This window comes from Macaca thibetana, chromosome 15, assembly GCF_024542745.1.
Source record: "Macaca thibetana thibetana isolate TM-01 chromosome 15, ASM2454274v1, whole genome shotgun sequence".
Lineage (NCBI taxonomy): Eukaryota > Metazoa > Chordata > Mammalia > Primates > Cercopithecidae > Macaca > Macaca thibetana.
In genome coordinates, this window is record NC_065592.1 from 28,270,424 (window position 1) to 28,284,205 (window position 13,782).

Here is a 13,782-nt window from a genome sequence, read left to right on the forward strand (position 1 = left end):
CACCCTTAGAGGAATAAAAGAGGCCTCTCCTAGGAACCCAATCAACTCTTAGATGTATCTCCCGTTGCATTTTCAACCATATGTCCCAGTCCCTGTCCCCAGACAGTAGAACTTATCCACCCCACTCCTAAACACCGCCAAATTAATCAGTCCCCCAATGTACCAGCCACACAGGCCTCAAATCTCACATGCATAAACTTCAGCATGACTCTCAATAAGAACACCTCCCTATGTCAGTCCTGGATATCAGTAACCTCAGGTTTCACCTGTCTAACTTCAGGCATCATTTTCATCTGTGATAACACAGTCTATCAATGCCTAAATGGCACTCCAAAAGAACTATCTTTCTCTCCTTTCTAGCACCTCCCATGTCCATATATAGTGAAAAAGAGTTACAAAGTCTCCTTATACCCCAATCCCACCACACATGAGCCTTTATTGTCCCTTTTATTGTAGGAGCCAGATTACGAGGTGGGCTTAGTACTGGAATTGTAGGTATAACCCTCCTCCACCCAGTTCTATTATAAATTATCACAAAAATTAAATGATGACAGAATGAGTTGCCGACTCCCTAGGGACCCTACAAAGCCAGCTTAATTCTCTAGCTGCAGTAGTTCTCCAAAACTGAAGAGCCCTAAACATATTAACAGCTGAAAAAGGAGGAACCTGCCTCTTAACATAAGAATGTTGCTATTTTGTTAACCAGTCAAGAATCATTACTGAAAATGTCAAAGAAATTTAAAAAAAAAAACTGATAAAAAGTAGGAAAATGGAGCTTGAACACTCAGGACCCTGAAACAAGTTTAACCAATAGATACCTTAGCTCCTTCCCTTTCTAGGCCCTGTGACAGCCATCCTACTATTACTCACTTTTAATCCTTGCATTTTTAACCTCCTTGTCAAATTTGTTGCCTCCAGAATTGAGGCCATCAAGCTACAAATAGTCTTACAAATAGAACCTCAAATTAGCTCATCTCATGGCTTCTACTGAGGAACCCTAGATTGACCCACTGGTCCCTTGACTGGCCTAGAAAGTTCCCTCTGGAGGACACCACAACTGCAGAGCCCCTTCTTCACCCCTAACCAGCAGGAAGTAGCCAGAACAACCGCTGCCCAGTTCCCAACAGCAGTTGGGGTGTCTTGTTTAGAGGGGGGACTGAGAGGAGGTGCCAGCTGGGCTTCCTGGGTCGAGTAGGGGCTCAGAAAGCTGTGAAACTCACTCATTTCCTGCATCAGGGCTTGCTTTGGTCCTGGATGAATAATATTGAAGGTATATGCTTAAAATATTCCTAGCACCAGGATTTGTGCATGTGTTTTCTTCCCCAAGAAAACTATAAACAGCAAAAATTTTACTGGATGTTTCCCTGTATTGTTCTTTCCCTCTCTCAATCAGGGGAACCCACCCCCAGTATTTCAACGTAGGTTCCTTCTATTTTCCATAAGTGTCAGCCAGCTGAGAAATAAATAGAGTGCAAAGACAGGAATTGTACAGCTGGGCTGCCGGGGGTGACATCACATATCAGTAGGACCGTGATGCCCACCTGAGCCTCAAACCAGCAAGTTTTTTATTAAGGGTTTCAAAATGGGAGGGGCTGTAAGAACAGGGAGTAGATCACATGCTTCAAAGGGCAAAAAGCAGAACTACTGATAAGGGTGTATGTTTAGCGGTGCACATATTGTCATAATAAACACATTAAACAACAGAAAACGGTTCGAGAGTAGAGAACTGGTCTGACCACAAATTTACCAAGGCGGGGTTTTCCCCACCCTAGTAAGCCTGAGGGTACTACAGGAGACCAGGGCATATCTCAGTCCTTATCTCAACCGCATGAGACAGACATTCCCAGAGCGGCCATTTATAGACCTCCCCCCAGGAGAGCATTCCTTTCCCAGGGTATTAATATTAATATTCCTTGCTAGGAAACGAATTTAGTGATCTCTTCCCTACTTGTATATCTGTTTCTAGGCTCTCTGTAAGAAGAAAAATATGGCTCTTTTTGCCCGACCCTGCAGGCTTTATGGTTGTCTTCCCGTGTTCCCTAAAATCACTGTTATTCTGTTCTTTTTCAAGGTGCCCTGGTTTCATATTGTTCAAACACACATGTTTTACAATCAATTTGTACAGTTAACACAATTATCACAGTGGTCCTGAGGTGATGTACATTCTGAGCTTATGAAGATAATGGGATTAAGAGATTAAAGTAAGACAGGTGTAAGAAATCATAAAAGTATTATTTGGGAACTGATAAATGTCCATATTAAAAAGAAATCTTCACAATTTATGTTCCTCTGCCATGGCTCCAGCCAGTCCCTCCATTCAGGGTCCCTGACTTCCCGCAACATCTCTCCCTCTCTCCCTTCCCCATCCCCCGAAACTAAAGTTAAAAAGAATGTTAACTGTCCATTTTCCTGTGACCAGCAGACCTTATCTATCCTCCCAATTCCAATTCCTTGTGAACATACTTTGTGAAGTCCTGTAAGATCCTGTCTCTTTTGCCATGCTGCTGCAAGGTCATGAAATAGATAAAACTTAATTTGCAAGTCCAGTTTTTCTCAAGATCTAAGACATCTCATAAATGGCTAATTGCCTTTGTTTCTCGCTCTGGTAATATCTTCTTGCCACACTTATTTCCTGCCTTAAAGAGTTTAAAAGGCAATTACATAATCTAACTCTGGATACCCGTTTGGGACCCCTTCCACGCTGTGGAAGCTTTGTACTTTCACTCTGCTCAATAAAGCCTACAGCTTTTTCTCTCTCTAGGTCTGTGTCTCTATCACTTGCTGTGGTCAGCCGCCACACAATTCTTTGGCGTGGCTAGGCAAGAACCTTAGACATTACAGTATGGATGGTAAGGCTCCAGCAGAAAGATATTGGCAAGTGTTAGAGGAAAAGAGAAAATTTTATCCGAAAGTGTTATGGAAATCCCCAAAAGAAGGACAGTGAAATGTCCAGTGGATTTACTGACAAGGGAAGAGGGTGTGCTTGTGTGTTTACAGGAGATGGACAAACTGCGTGGGTGTCCTCAAGATGCATGCGACCATGGAACGGGAACAGGAGATTGGAAGAACCCAGAGTGGCCAACCATGGGCATGGTCCCTCCGGTACGACCTATGAACCAGCTGAGACTGAGTGCAAAGACAGAGAGAAGGCTGACCAGAGTCATGACACGGTTCTAATGCTATGTTTGCTGTAAAATCGGATTAACTGCCATTTGGAGAATGAGAGCTGCCCAGCCTAGCCTTACATTCTTTCAATTAATACATAAACAAAAAGGGGGATATGCAGGGAGCAGAAGGCCCATGGGAAGTAACCAACTCAGTATTCTGCTGGAGGCTATATGAGCAAACAGCAAACTGTTTATCATGAATGCAGGCTGTGGACAAACTCACACTCCCCTGGCGCCAAAATGTTTGCTGAGGGCCATCACTCCCTGGTGCCGGGCTCCTTGAAGTAATCTACTGAGAAAATTAACGCCTATGGTTCAAAGGATGCAGTCTCGCAAGCCTGCTGTGAACCAAACGGCCGACTGACAATTACCCCACAATCACGTCCACTTCTCGCTATCTCTTTTGTCTAATAAATACGGAGGGCTGTGTAAAGCTCAGGGCCCTTGTCCAGTAGAGGCAAGGTGCCCCCTGACCCCTTCTTCCAAATATACTCTTTTGTCTCTTGTATTTTATTACCACTTTTGCCCACTTTGTTAGTCCAATAGGTCTGCGGCATAGTGGCACCCCCAAGAGCGACAGAATTGGGCAATCGAATTGAATGGAACAGAGAAAAGTGTAGGACTTTGACATGGAATAAGATTCAAATCTCAACCCTGCTACTGACTACCTATGCAATCTTGTCTATGTTGTTTTACTTCTCAGAATTTCAGTTTCCTGAGGCTCCAAGGAAGACGATGGTAATATGTGCTTCTGAAACTGCCCCTATAAACTTTATAAATGTAGGCCAGGCACAGTGGCTCATGCCTGTAATCCCAGCACTTTCAGAGGCTGAGGCTGATAGATCACCTAAGGTCAGGAGTTCACAACCAGCCTAACCAATTGGTGAAACTTTGTCTCTACTAAAAATACAAAAATTAGCCAGGCGTGGTGGCATGTGCCAGTAGTTCCAGCTACTCGGGAGGCTGAGACAGGAGAATTGCTTGAACCAGGGAGGTGGAGGTTGCAGTGAGCTGAGATCATGACACTGCATCCCAGCCTGGGAGACAGAGCAAGACTCCATCTCGAAAAATACATAAAATTAATCAGGGAAGGAGGGAAGGAGAAACAAAAAGAAACCAAGCTGGTAGCATGTCCAGCATTCATCATTAAGTCGGCACACTCTCCGATCTGCTTCCTCACAGTTTGGTGCCTATTTTCCTAGAATCACTAGACCTAGATACAAGATTATAGTTTCCCTTAACTGCTCTTTAAATAACAACTCGAACATTATGAAATGTTGTTTTCACTTTGAGATATTCCTTCAGGTCCTGCATACAGATGAAACCACTGATGCAGCTGACCTGAAGGACTCCCCGAGGGGCTACCTCACCAACGTATAGTTTCCAATTTATGATGATTTTATCCCCCTTGACCCAACCAACCAGCAACCCCGGTTTTCCAACCCCTCACTCTCCACAATCCTCTTAAAGCCCCAGGCCAGAACTTCTTGGGAGATGAATTTGAGGGTTTCCTTCCACTTCCTTGCTGGGTGCCCTGTGATCATTAAACTCTTTCTTTGCTGCATCCCCGCTGTCTTAGTGTAATTGGTCTATTACTATGCAGTGGGCATACGAACTTGTTGGTCCCATAACATAACCCTTCCTTGGGTGGTCATAAGGACTACAAATACGGGATACCAAGGGCTACTCTAGTGCAAGGTTGCATCTCCTCAGTGCTGTGCAGAGAGGATAATCAATCTCTCTCCAAATGCAGTGTCCCATCTGTATTCAGGAATTCCTACAATTAGGAGAAAAATATTACTCTTTGTTGTTATCATTATTTCTCAAGCATTATCCCACCTGACCAATGAAATGGAAGTTGTAGAGAAGAAAGTGGGCGACAAGTCTATCTGTTTTTGTTTGTTTCTTTGTTCGTTTTTGAGAGAGTGTTGCTCTGTCACCCAAGTTGGAGTGCAGTGACATGATCTTGCCTCACTGCAACTTCCACCTCCTGTGTTCAAGTGATTCTTCAGCCTCAGCCTCCTGAGGAGCTGGGATTACAGGTGCGTGCCACCATGCCCAGCTAATTTTTGTATTTTTGTCAAGATGGGGTTTCATCATGTTGGCCAGGCTGGTCTCGAACTCCTGACATCAAGTGATCCGCCTGCCTCGGGCTCCCAAAGTGCTGGGGTTATAGGTGTGAGCAACCACCCCTGACTAAGTCTGTCTGTTTTTAAAGTACAAGAAAGATCCAGAAGAAATTTCCACCAAACGGATAACAATGACTTTTGTTTTTTATATTATACACATCTGTATTGTCTGAATTATTTGATAAAAAGCATTTTTAAATTACTTGTTTGTTATTACTTTATTGTTTTAAGTGAACTGTTCCCTCCACAGTTAGATCAGAACTCATTGAAACCTAAGATCAGAGAACTGAATTGAATAGAGTTTTGTCTCAGGGAAAAGCAAAGAAAAATCTTTTTCGTTGATCCTTTATTCCATATTCTGACTGTGTGTGTGATTATGTAACAGTCATGATTAACTTGATCACCATGACTTGACAAACTGCAGCCTTTAAGACTGACTGAGTCAATAATTGGGAAAGAGATTTTATTTGTCCTGGTGCTGCCAAGTATTATCGACATCTTCTATTTAATGACAAGTGAGTAAATATGTGAGCCACTCTGTGTTTCTGGCACTTTTTTTCTGTTATTCTTACTTTACAAAGACTTTTTATGCCTGCAATTTTATTAACACTTCTAATATCCAAAAGAAACAGAGTGATTCTATAACAAGATATTTTAAAAGAAAAAACAAAAAAAGACAAGCAGAATGAGATATGTAACCCAATACTGTTTCTATAAATTAAAAGTATACGCCCACAGTGCATATTATGTAAGAACATGGGAAAAAAAAAAAAAAAAACTCTATGCACATCAAACAAATCACAGTAGTTACCTATAGTAGGAGAAGAAAAGTAGGGAACGGAGTTATTTTTTGTTATTGTTGTTGTTTGTTTTTGGAGACTGGATCTCACTTAGACACCCAGGCTAGAGTGCAGTGCCACAATCCCAGCTCGCTGCAGCCTCCACCTCCCAGGTTCAAGCTATGCTGCCCAGGCAAGTCTTGAATGCTTGGCCTCAAGTGGTCCTTTTGCCTTGGATTCCCAAAGTGCTAGGATTACAGTCGTGAGCCAAAGAACCCAGCCTGGGAATGGAATTTTGTTTTGTTTTATTTTAGGTTACATAAATTAATAAGGGAGAGAGAGTGAGTGAGAAAGAAAGAATTTGGCAGCCCAGTGAGGATAAAGTGCAACAAACTCTGATGAGTATGAAGAATTCAACTCTCAGCATTTTGTTTTTAGGGTCCATCCAAGTCGCTTTATGTACATCGATCCCAGTGCTTCTGATGCTGCATATATCCCATGGTATGCATCCACCACACTTGGTCCACACACTCTGTTATGGGTTGGACTGTGTCTTCCCCAATTTCATGTGTTGAAGTCTCCAAGTACCAGTACTCACAATGTAACTGTATTTGGAGATAGGGCCTCTCAAGAGGTAATTAAGGTTAAATGAGGCCATATTAGTGAGCCCTAATCCATTTGACAGTATTTGAAGACAAGGCCTTGGAAGACGTGATTAAGCTAAACTGAGGCTGACAAGTGGGGCTCTAATCCAACATGACAGGTACCCTCACAAGGAGAGACATTGAGCCGGGTGTGGTGGTGGGCCTGTAATCCCAGCTTCTAGGGAGGCTGAAGGACGATCACTTGAGCCCAGGAGTTCAAGGCTGCAATGAGCTGTGATACCCAGCACTGCACTCCAGCCTGGGTGACAGAGCGAGACCTCAAAATAATTAAAATTAAGTAAATAAATAAAAGACATTGAATCTTCATAATGACTGGAAGTTACACATTGTTCTTATCCCCATCTTTCTGATGGCTGAACTGAGTGAGGCAAAGAGAAGGTAAGTAAGTCTTTGAAAGCTACACAACTAGTGAGTGGCAGGCGCAGGCTTCGAACCTGCAGCCGTCTAATACCAACCACTTAGCTTCACGTTCAACCCCTGCCTGATACCGCCTCTCCTTGCAGAGGCCGGGTCAAGGCCTGATGTTTGCTAGGGTGTGATGTGTGGGGTGCCTCAGTGGCAAGAGCGCTCACTCCTGCCTGAGGGCGTCTGGCAAGGGTTCCTAGAGGTGACCTTGAATTGGCTCCTAGAAGGCGAGTAGGTGTTCAGCCGGTGTACTGGGGACGGACAGGCAGAGTGTCTGCACCCCAGCCCTGGGCGAAAGCTTGCACTCCTTACAGGAGCCCGGGAATCGGAACCAGCACCGGGGGCTGATTAGGGCTGCGGCCGCCCCAGGCCCTGCCTTTGGCCCGTTCTGGCCTGCCGGGCACCCTTCGGCTCGTTCCCCCACGGGTCATGTTTCCGCAGGGCTCCAAATTAGGACCCCAGGCGCAGGTCCAGTGTCACCTGGACAAAGCTCTGTTAGGGGTTTTACTATCAGAAGTCCCCAACGCCCCTACACACACAAACACATACACACATGCACACGCACGCGCGCATATGCACACACACACACACACACATATGCGCACACACACACACGCACACACACGCGCGCGCACATGCACATAGGCACACACAGATAAGCGCACACACACACACAAACGCACTCAGATTCCCCGGACCCTGGTTTTCCTCCTGAGACCTTTTCGGGGCGGGGCTCTCACCCTCCAGAAGCAGCCCCGCCTTGGAGTGGCCCCACCCTCTCCTGGGACCTGTCATAAAGCGGTCCTCGGGCGCCCGGCCGCGCCGTCCCAGCCGCCTTCCCCAGGCAGTGGAACCCTCGGGCTCCTGTAAGTAGACCTCCTGTTTTCTTTCCTTCGCTTTTCTCCCTCCCTTAACCCCCTTGCTTTCTTCCTGCCAAGTTTCTAGACGCGCCAGTGGAGGAGGTTTGCGCTTAGCCCTCCTCCCCTTACGCCGAAATGACCGCTGGGTCTTGCACTCCGAGGATCTTGGGAGCCGATGTCCGGACGCCTCCCGGCCCTGCAGTTCCTTGGAGCGTTTGGAGACGCGCGCAGGAGGGAAGCTTGGTTACAATCCCGGACACCCGGCAGCTGCCTGCACCCGGCAAGGGGCTGGCCAGGGAACTTGTGGGACCGCACAACTCGGCGAGGGTAGAAGAAGATCGGGTTGGGGATTTGGGAATGGGCACGCAGGCGGTGGGTGACGAGTGGCGGGCGGCGGGGGTGGGAGCAAAGGGCGAGTGGGCAAAGGCCGGTCGCCGCGCCAGGCCCCCTCCTCGGGCGGACGAGACCTTCCCGGGACCTCGCCCCTCTGGGGCCAGACCCTTTCCAGAAGGGCTTGTGGACTTGTAGCGAGTTTGGAATGTCCAGCGGTTGCTTTCTAGGAAAAACGGACAAAGATGTGTGGACACTTAAAAAGTTCAACTCGTAGAAGTAACGACTAGAATGATGGTTGCCAGAGGCTGGGAGCGGGTTCGCGGGTGAATGGGAGCTTGTTGGTCAAAGGGTACAAAGTTCAGAGACGGGAGGAGTAGGTTCTGAGATCTGTTGCACTGCAGGGTGACTAGAGCCAATAATGTGATTTCAAAATAACTAAGAGCAAACTTCAAATGTCTCATCATAAAAGTCATACTTAGGATCGGGCGCGGTGGCTCACGCCTGTAATCCCAGCACTTTAGGAGGTCGAGGCGGATCATTAGAGCTCAGGGGTTCTAGACCAGTATGGCCAACATGGGGAAACCCCGTCTCTACTAAAAATACAAAAATTAACCGGGCGTGGTGGCGGGCGCCTGTAATCCCAGCTACTCAGGAGGCTGAGGCAGGAGAATCCCTTGAACCCGGGAGGCGGAGGTTGCAATGAGCTGAGATGGCGCCACTGCACTCCAGCGTGGGCGACGGAGCGAGACTCCGTCACCAAAAAAAAAAAAAAAAAAAAAGAAAAAAAAAAGTCTTTATTAAAAAAGAAAAAACAAGAAGGAACAACCCCGGGCTGCAGATCGGACCGCCCCCCTGGCTCCCAGCCACCCGTGTCCCCTCCCCGCGGCACCGGTGGGGAGCTGGGAAGGTCAGAGGCAGCTCCAGAACGTTTTGATACTGGATTATTTGTAGCGGATGCACACGCGGGAAGGCGCGGGTCCCAAGTGATGCGGCCGAGTTCGGTCCAAGCAGAACGTCCTGAACCCCCAGCTCGGGGCAGCCTTCATCATCTTCGCTTGCTTTGGTGTAGAGTTTAAGCTCAAAATCGGTTTGGTGTGCAGTTTAAACTCAAATCCCTCCTGGGCCAAAGAAAATTCGCATCCAATGGCTGAGTTCAAGTGGCTCACACCTGGAATCCCAGCACTTTGGGAGGTGGAGGCGGGCGGATCGCCTAGGCAACACAGTGTGGCTCCTCTCTACAAGAAAGAGAGAGAAAAGTATTAAAAATAATAATAATAAATGAAAACAAACAAGCAAAAAAACCGCACCTGAAAACGGAGCGGAGCAGCGGCGCCCCCCGGTGGTTTTCGGGAGTTCTGAGACTGCCTTGAAATGTCTGGCTCCTTCTTTCTGAAAGAGGTGCATGGACTTCTTTCTATGGGGTTCTTTCTGTTTGATGCTTTTTCTTAGAATTCACTCCATGTGAGATTTGAAACAGAATGGAATATTCGCACTCCCCGTAACTGTTCAGTGCCATAAAGAAACTCTAGCCTAGCAGTGGCTGGGAAGAATTTCTTTGCTGATGTATATTTTTTCCTTGTCTTGAAGATTTCTTTAAACCTCAGTTTCCTCATCCGTACACTGGCAATGATACTAATGTCTATCTTATAGGGAAGTTATAAGGATAAAATGAGGTAATCTGTATGAAGTGCTTAGCACAGCACCAGAAACATAGTAAATATTAAATGAATGTGATTGGCGTTATCTGATAATGATGGGATTTGAGGATATTGTAGTTGTGCTATCTGGGCTCAGTTTGATGGCGAGGGAACTGTTAGAAAGCATGGCAGTTGACTGCATATTTACTGTGTTCTAGGAGCTTCAGGATGGTTCGTACTAAGATATGGACCCTGAAGAAGCACTTTGTTGGCCATCCTACTAAGAGTGACTTTGAGTTGAAGACAGCTGAGCTACCACCCTTAAAAAATGGAGGTAAGCCATACTAAAAATATTTCAGAGTTGGAAGGGACTGTATCAGTTAGCTTTTGCCACATAGCAAACTACCCCAAAGTCTAGTGACTTTAAGCAACAAGGTGTATTAGTTCACAAATCTTTGGGTTGGCCATCTGGGCTGAGTTAAGCTGTGTAGTTCTTCTTAGGTCTCATCTGGGATAAATGGTGAATTTAGGATGGGCCTTGCTCACATGTCTGCTGGTTAGCAGGCTTTCTGTTGGGGTGCATGCCTTAGTTCTTATCTATGTGGCCTTTCTAGCAGGCTAGTTTGAGCTCTGTTCTTATAGTGGTAAGAACATTGGCAAGCTCCAATGTGTAAGCACTTTTTTTTCTTTTTTTGAGACAGAGTCTTGCTGTGTTGGCCAGGTCGGAGTACATTGGCATGATCTTGGCTCATTGCAACCTCTGCCTCCCAAGTCCAAGTGATTCTCCTGCCTCAGCCTCCTGAGTAGCTGGGATTACAGGCACCCATCAACACACCCAGCTAATTTTTTTTTTTTTTCTGTATTTTTAGTAGAGACAGAGTTTCACCATGTTGGCCAGGCTGGTCTCGAACTCCCGACTTCAGGTGATCCACCTGCCTCAGCCTCCCAAAGCGCTGGGGTTACAGGCGTGAGCCACAGTGCCTGGCCTTAATGTTTGTATTTTTAGGAGAGACGGTGTTTCCCCATCTTTGCCAGGCTGGTCTTGAACTCCTGCCCTCAGATGATCAGCCCGCGTCGACATCCCAAAGTGCTGGGATTAATGGTGTGAGCCACCATGCCCCGCTGTGCAAGCGCTTTTCAAGCCTCTACCTGTGCCACGTTTGCTAGTATCCCACGGTGAAAGCAAATCACAAAACCAGCTCAGATTTGAAAGGCAGAAAATAGATTTCTTGATGGGAGAAATGGCAAGGAGACCAGCACACAAGGGTGGGACTTATTTGTGGCCATTTTGCAAATGCCACATAGACCTTTCCAGGGTTTTCTGTGTGAAGCCTTGATGTCACGTGGCAGGATTCCCCTGCTTTCACTGATAATTGAAATTCATGCTTGAGTGCATTACTCTTCCTGGCTTTGACCAGACTATGGGGAGGATGTCCTCTGTATCCTCATGAGCCTGATGATGGCAGTGAGGTAAGCACTGCCCAGTAGCTATATGAAGAGTTCAGACTATAAGAGGAGTCTCTAAGGAGTGTTTACAGGTAGGTAAGCTTTTGAGAAAAGGGGATGCAATCAAGTAGCATGGCAAAGTGATCAGTCCCATCTAAGCTGTGATGGCCATGACTCAAATTCAAAATTCCAAAGAATGCGTACATGAGCGTCACTCCAGCAAAATGCATGTTCTCTAACACTCACTGGGGCTGGTGGTGAAACCATATGGTGAACACTGGAACATAATGGTTTAAATGTGGCCTTGGGCAAGTTACTTAACCTAACCTTAAATAAAATGGAAACAATATTTGTTGAAGATCAAATGACATAATTCATGTAAAGCATGGAATGAGTGCTGAGTAAATAGCATTATTATTATTTTTTTTATTTTTATTATTGTTATTCTTAACTGGGCTGGGCCAAAAACGAGAACCCCTTCTTGTGTCTGCTATAGAAGCACAGATAGGAAGACATTCCTGAAGCAGAGTATTATCTGTGTTGTTTTAGAATACCAAAAACAGGCTGGGCGTGGTGGCTCATGCCTGTAATCCCAGCACTTTGGGAGGCCAAGGCGGGCAGATCTCTTGAGGTCAGAAGTTCAAGACCAGCCTGGCCAACACGGTGAAATTCCGTCTCCACTAAAAATACAAAAATTAGCCGGGTGTGGTGGTGGGCGCCTGTAATCCCAGCTACTCAGGAGACTGAGACTGGAGAATCACTTGAACCTGGGAGATGGAGGTTGCAGTGTGCAGAGATCAAGCCACTGCATTCCAGCCTGGGCAACAGAGCAAGACTCCGTCTCAAAAAAAAAAAAAAAAAAAAAAAAGCCAAACAAAGGCATCAGGCCTTGAGTTCTGTTTTTTGAGTTCTGTTTTTATCCTTCAACTTTCATTTTAGTGTTAGGGATACATATGTAGGCTTGTTATATGGGTAAATTGCATGTGGCTGAGGTTTGGTGTACGAATGATCCTGTCGCCCAGGTAGAGAGCATGCTACCTCATAGGTAGTTTCTCAACCTTCGTCCCGGTCTCACCCTGCCCTTTCTAGTGGTGCTCAGTGTCTATTGTTCCTCTCAGGCCTTGAGTTTCTAATTGCCTATGGAATGCTTTATTTTGTAGAGGTCCTGCTTGAAGCTTTGTTCCTCACCGTGGATCCTTACATGAGGTATTATTTATTTCCCCCCTCATATGGCTAATGCTGTGTTACATGCTATTTGGAAGTAGTCCGTCTTTTAAAATATCCAACTGACTTAAAACATTGTCGCTTTCCCTCTGTTTCTCCCAGCCAGTAACAGTGATGGGATTCATGCACGTTCATCTTTTGCAGGCAAAGGTCTAAGTAGCTTAGTGAGGGATCACCTCGGTTCCTTTGTCCCAACCATCTCCTATCTGCCCTGCACAATTTGCCTTTCACTGCTCAACAGAATTACTTCCAGAAAAAAAAGAAAAAGAAAGAAAGAAAAAAAACTTTAAAAGAAAAAAATGAAAAATAAAGCCTGCGCAACATGGCAAAACCCTGTCTCTACTAAAAATCCAAAAAATTAGCTGGGCGTGGTGGCGCATGCCTATCGTCCCAGCTACTCAGGAGGATGAGGCAGAAAGATCACTTGAGCCTGGGAGGCAGAGGTTGCAGCGAGCCGAGATCGTGCCACTGTACTCCAGCCTAGGTAACGGAGTAAGACCCCGTCTCATAAAGAAAAAAGAAGCCAAATCCAAATTTGTCTATTTCACTACTGGCAAATAATTTGGATAGAGGAAGATGCTAAGATTAAAATCAGCTTTTCTGGCCTTCCATTTACCTGTATTCTTTTAATGTAGGTAAATCTGCAGTTGACTCAAACTTATATACTCAGCAAACAACTCAGGGAGGGGAGGAAATCAAAAGGCTTTATTGACCAACTTAGAAATACTAAGTCCTCAGTATTTTTTTGCCCAGGTAAATAACATAGCCATCATTCTTTTACATTTTTTTCATAGCTCATTGATAAAGACTCAAATCTGAAGTGGAAAACACAGTTAAAAATGTTAATTGGCATCTTTTTGTGTAACTAGTGTTTTGGGTAATATAACTACGCAGTGGTGCCTGGGTTATATTTTTTAAGTCATTGGTAGAAATTCATCTTTACCGGAACATGGCGGTAAGACTTTTGTGTTCACTCATTAAAAAATCCAATCGGAGTGCTTATCTGAGGTCACAGAGCAGAACTTCCTCTAACAGCTTTCCTCCTGCATCTCACCTAGTTGTAGCCCTTCATCTGTCTGGGTTTTATTGCCGCATACACTTACCCAGCAGTTTTCCATTAGCTTGAAACTCAAAACA

The 13,782-nt window shown here is 45.6% G+C and overlaps 2 protein-coding genes across 4 annotated transcripts in view; one reads left to right on the forward strand and one right to left on the reverse strand.

Annotated features, from left to right (window-relative positions):
• The window catches only part of GNG10 (G protein subunit gamma 10), a 484,859-nt gene that overhangs the window by 124,589 nt on the left and 346,488 nt on the right, over nt 1-13,782 (reverse strand). The gene's annotated exons all lie outside the window — the stretch shown is intronic.
• LOC126937744 (prostaglandin reductase 1) overlaps nt 1-13,782 on the forward strand; it is an 81,421-nt gene that overhangs the window by 40,785 nt on the left and 26,854 nt on the right. Inside the window, exons 1-3 of one of the 3 annotated variants that reach the window (XM_050761449.1) lie at nt 7,761-8,011; nt 10,194-10,309; nt 12,582-12,627. In XM_050761449.1, coding sequence (XP_050617406.1) covers nt 10,204-10,309; nt 12,582-12,627 — 152 coding nt within the window. In that variant the 5' untranslated portion in view covers nt 7,761-8,011; nt 10,194-10,203. Of the gene's footprint in view, nt 1-7,760; nt 8,012-10,193; nt 10,310-12,581; nt 12,628-13,782 lie in introns of those variants that run through there. The other 2 variants (XM_050761450.1, XM_050761447.1) reach the window with 2 other exon arrangements.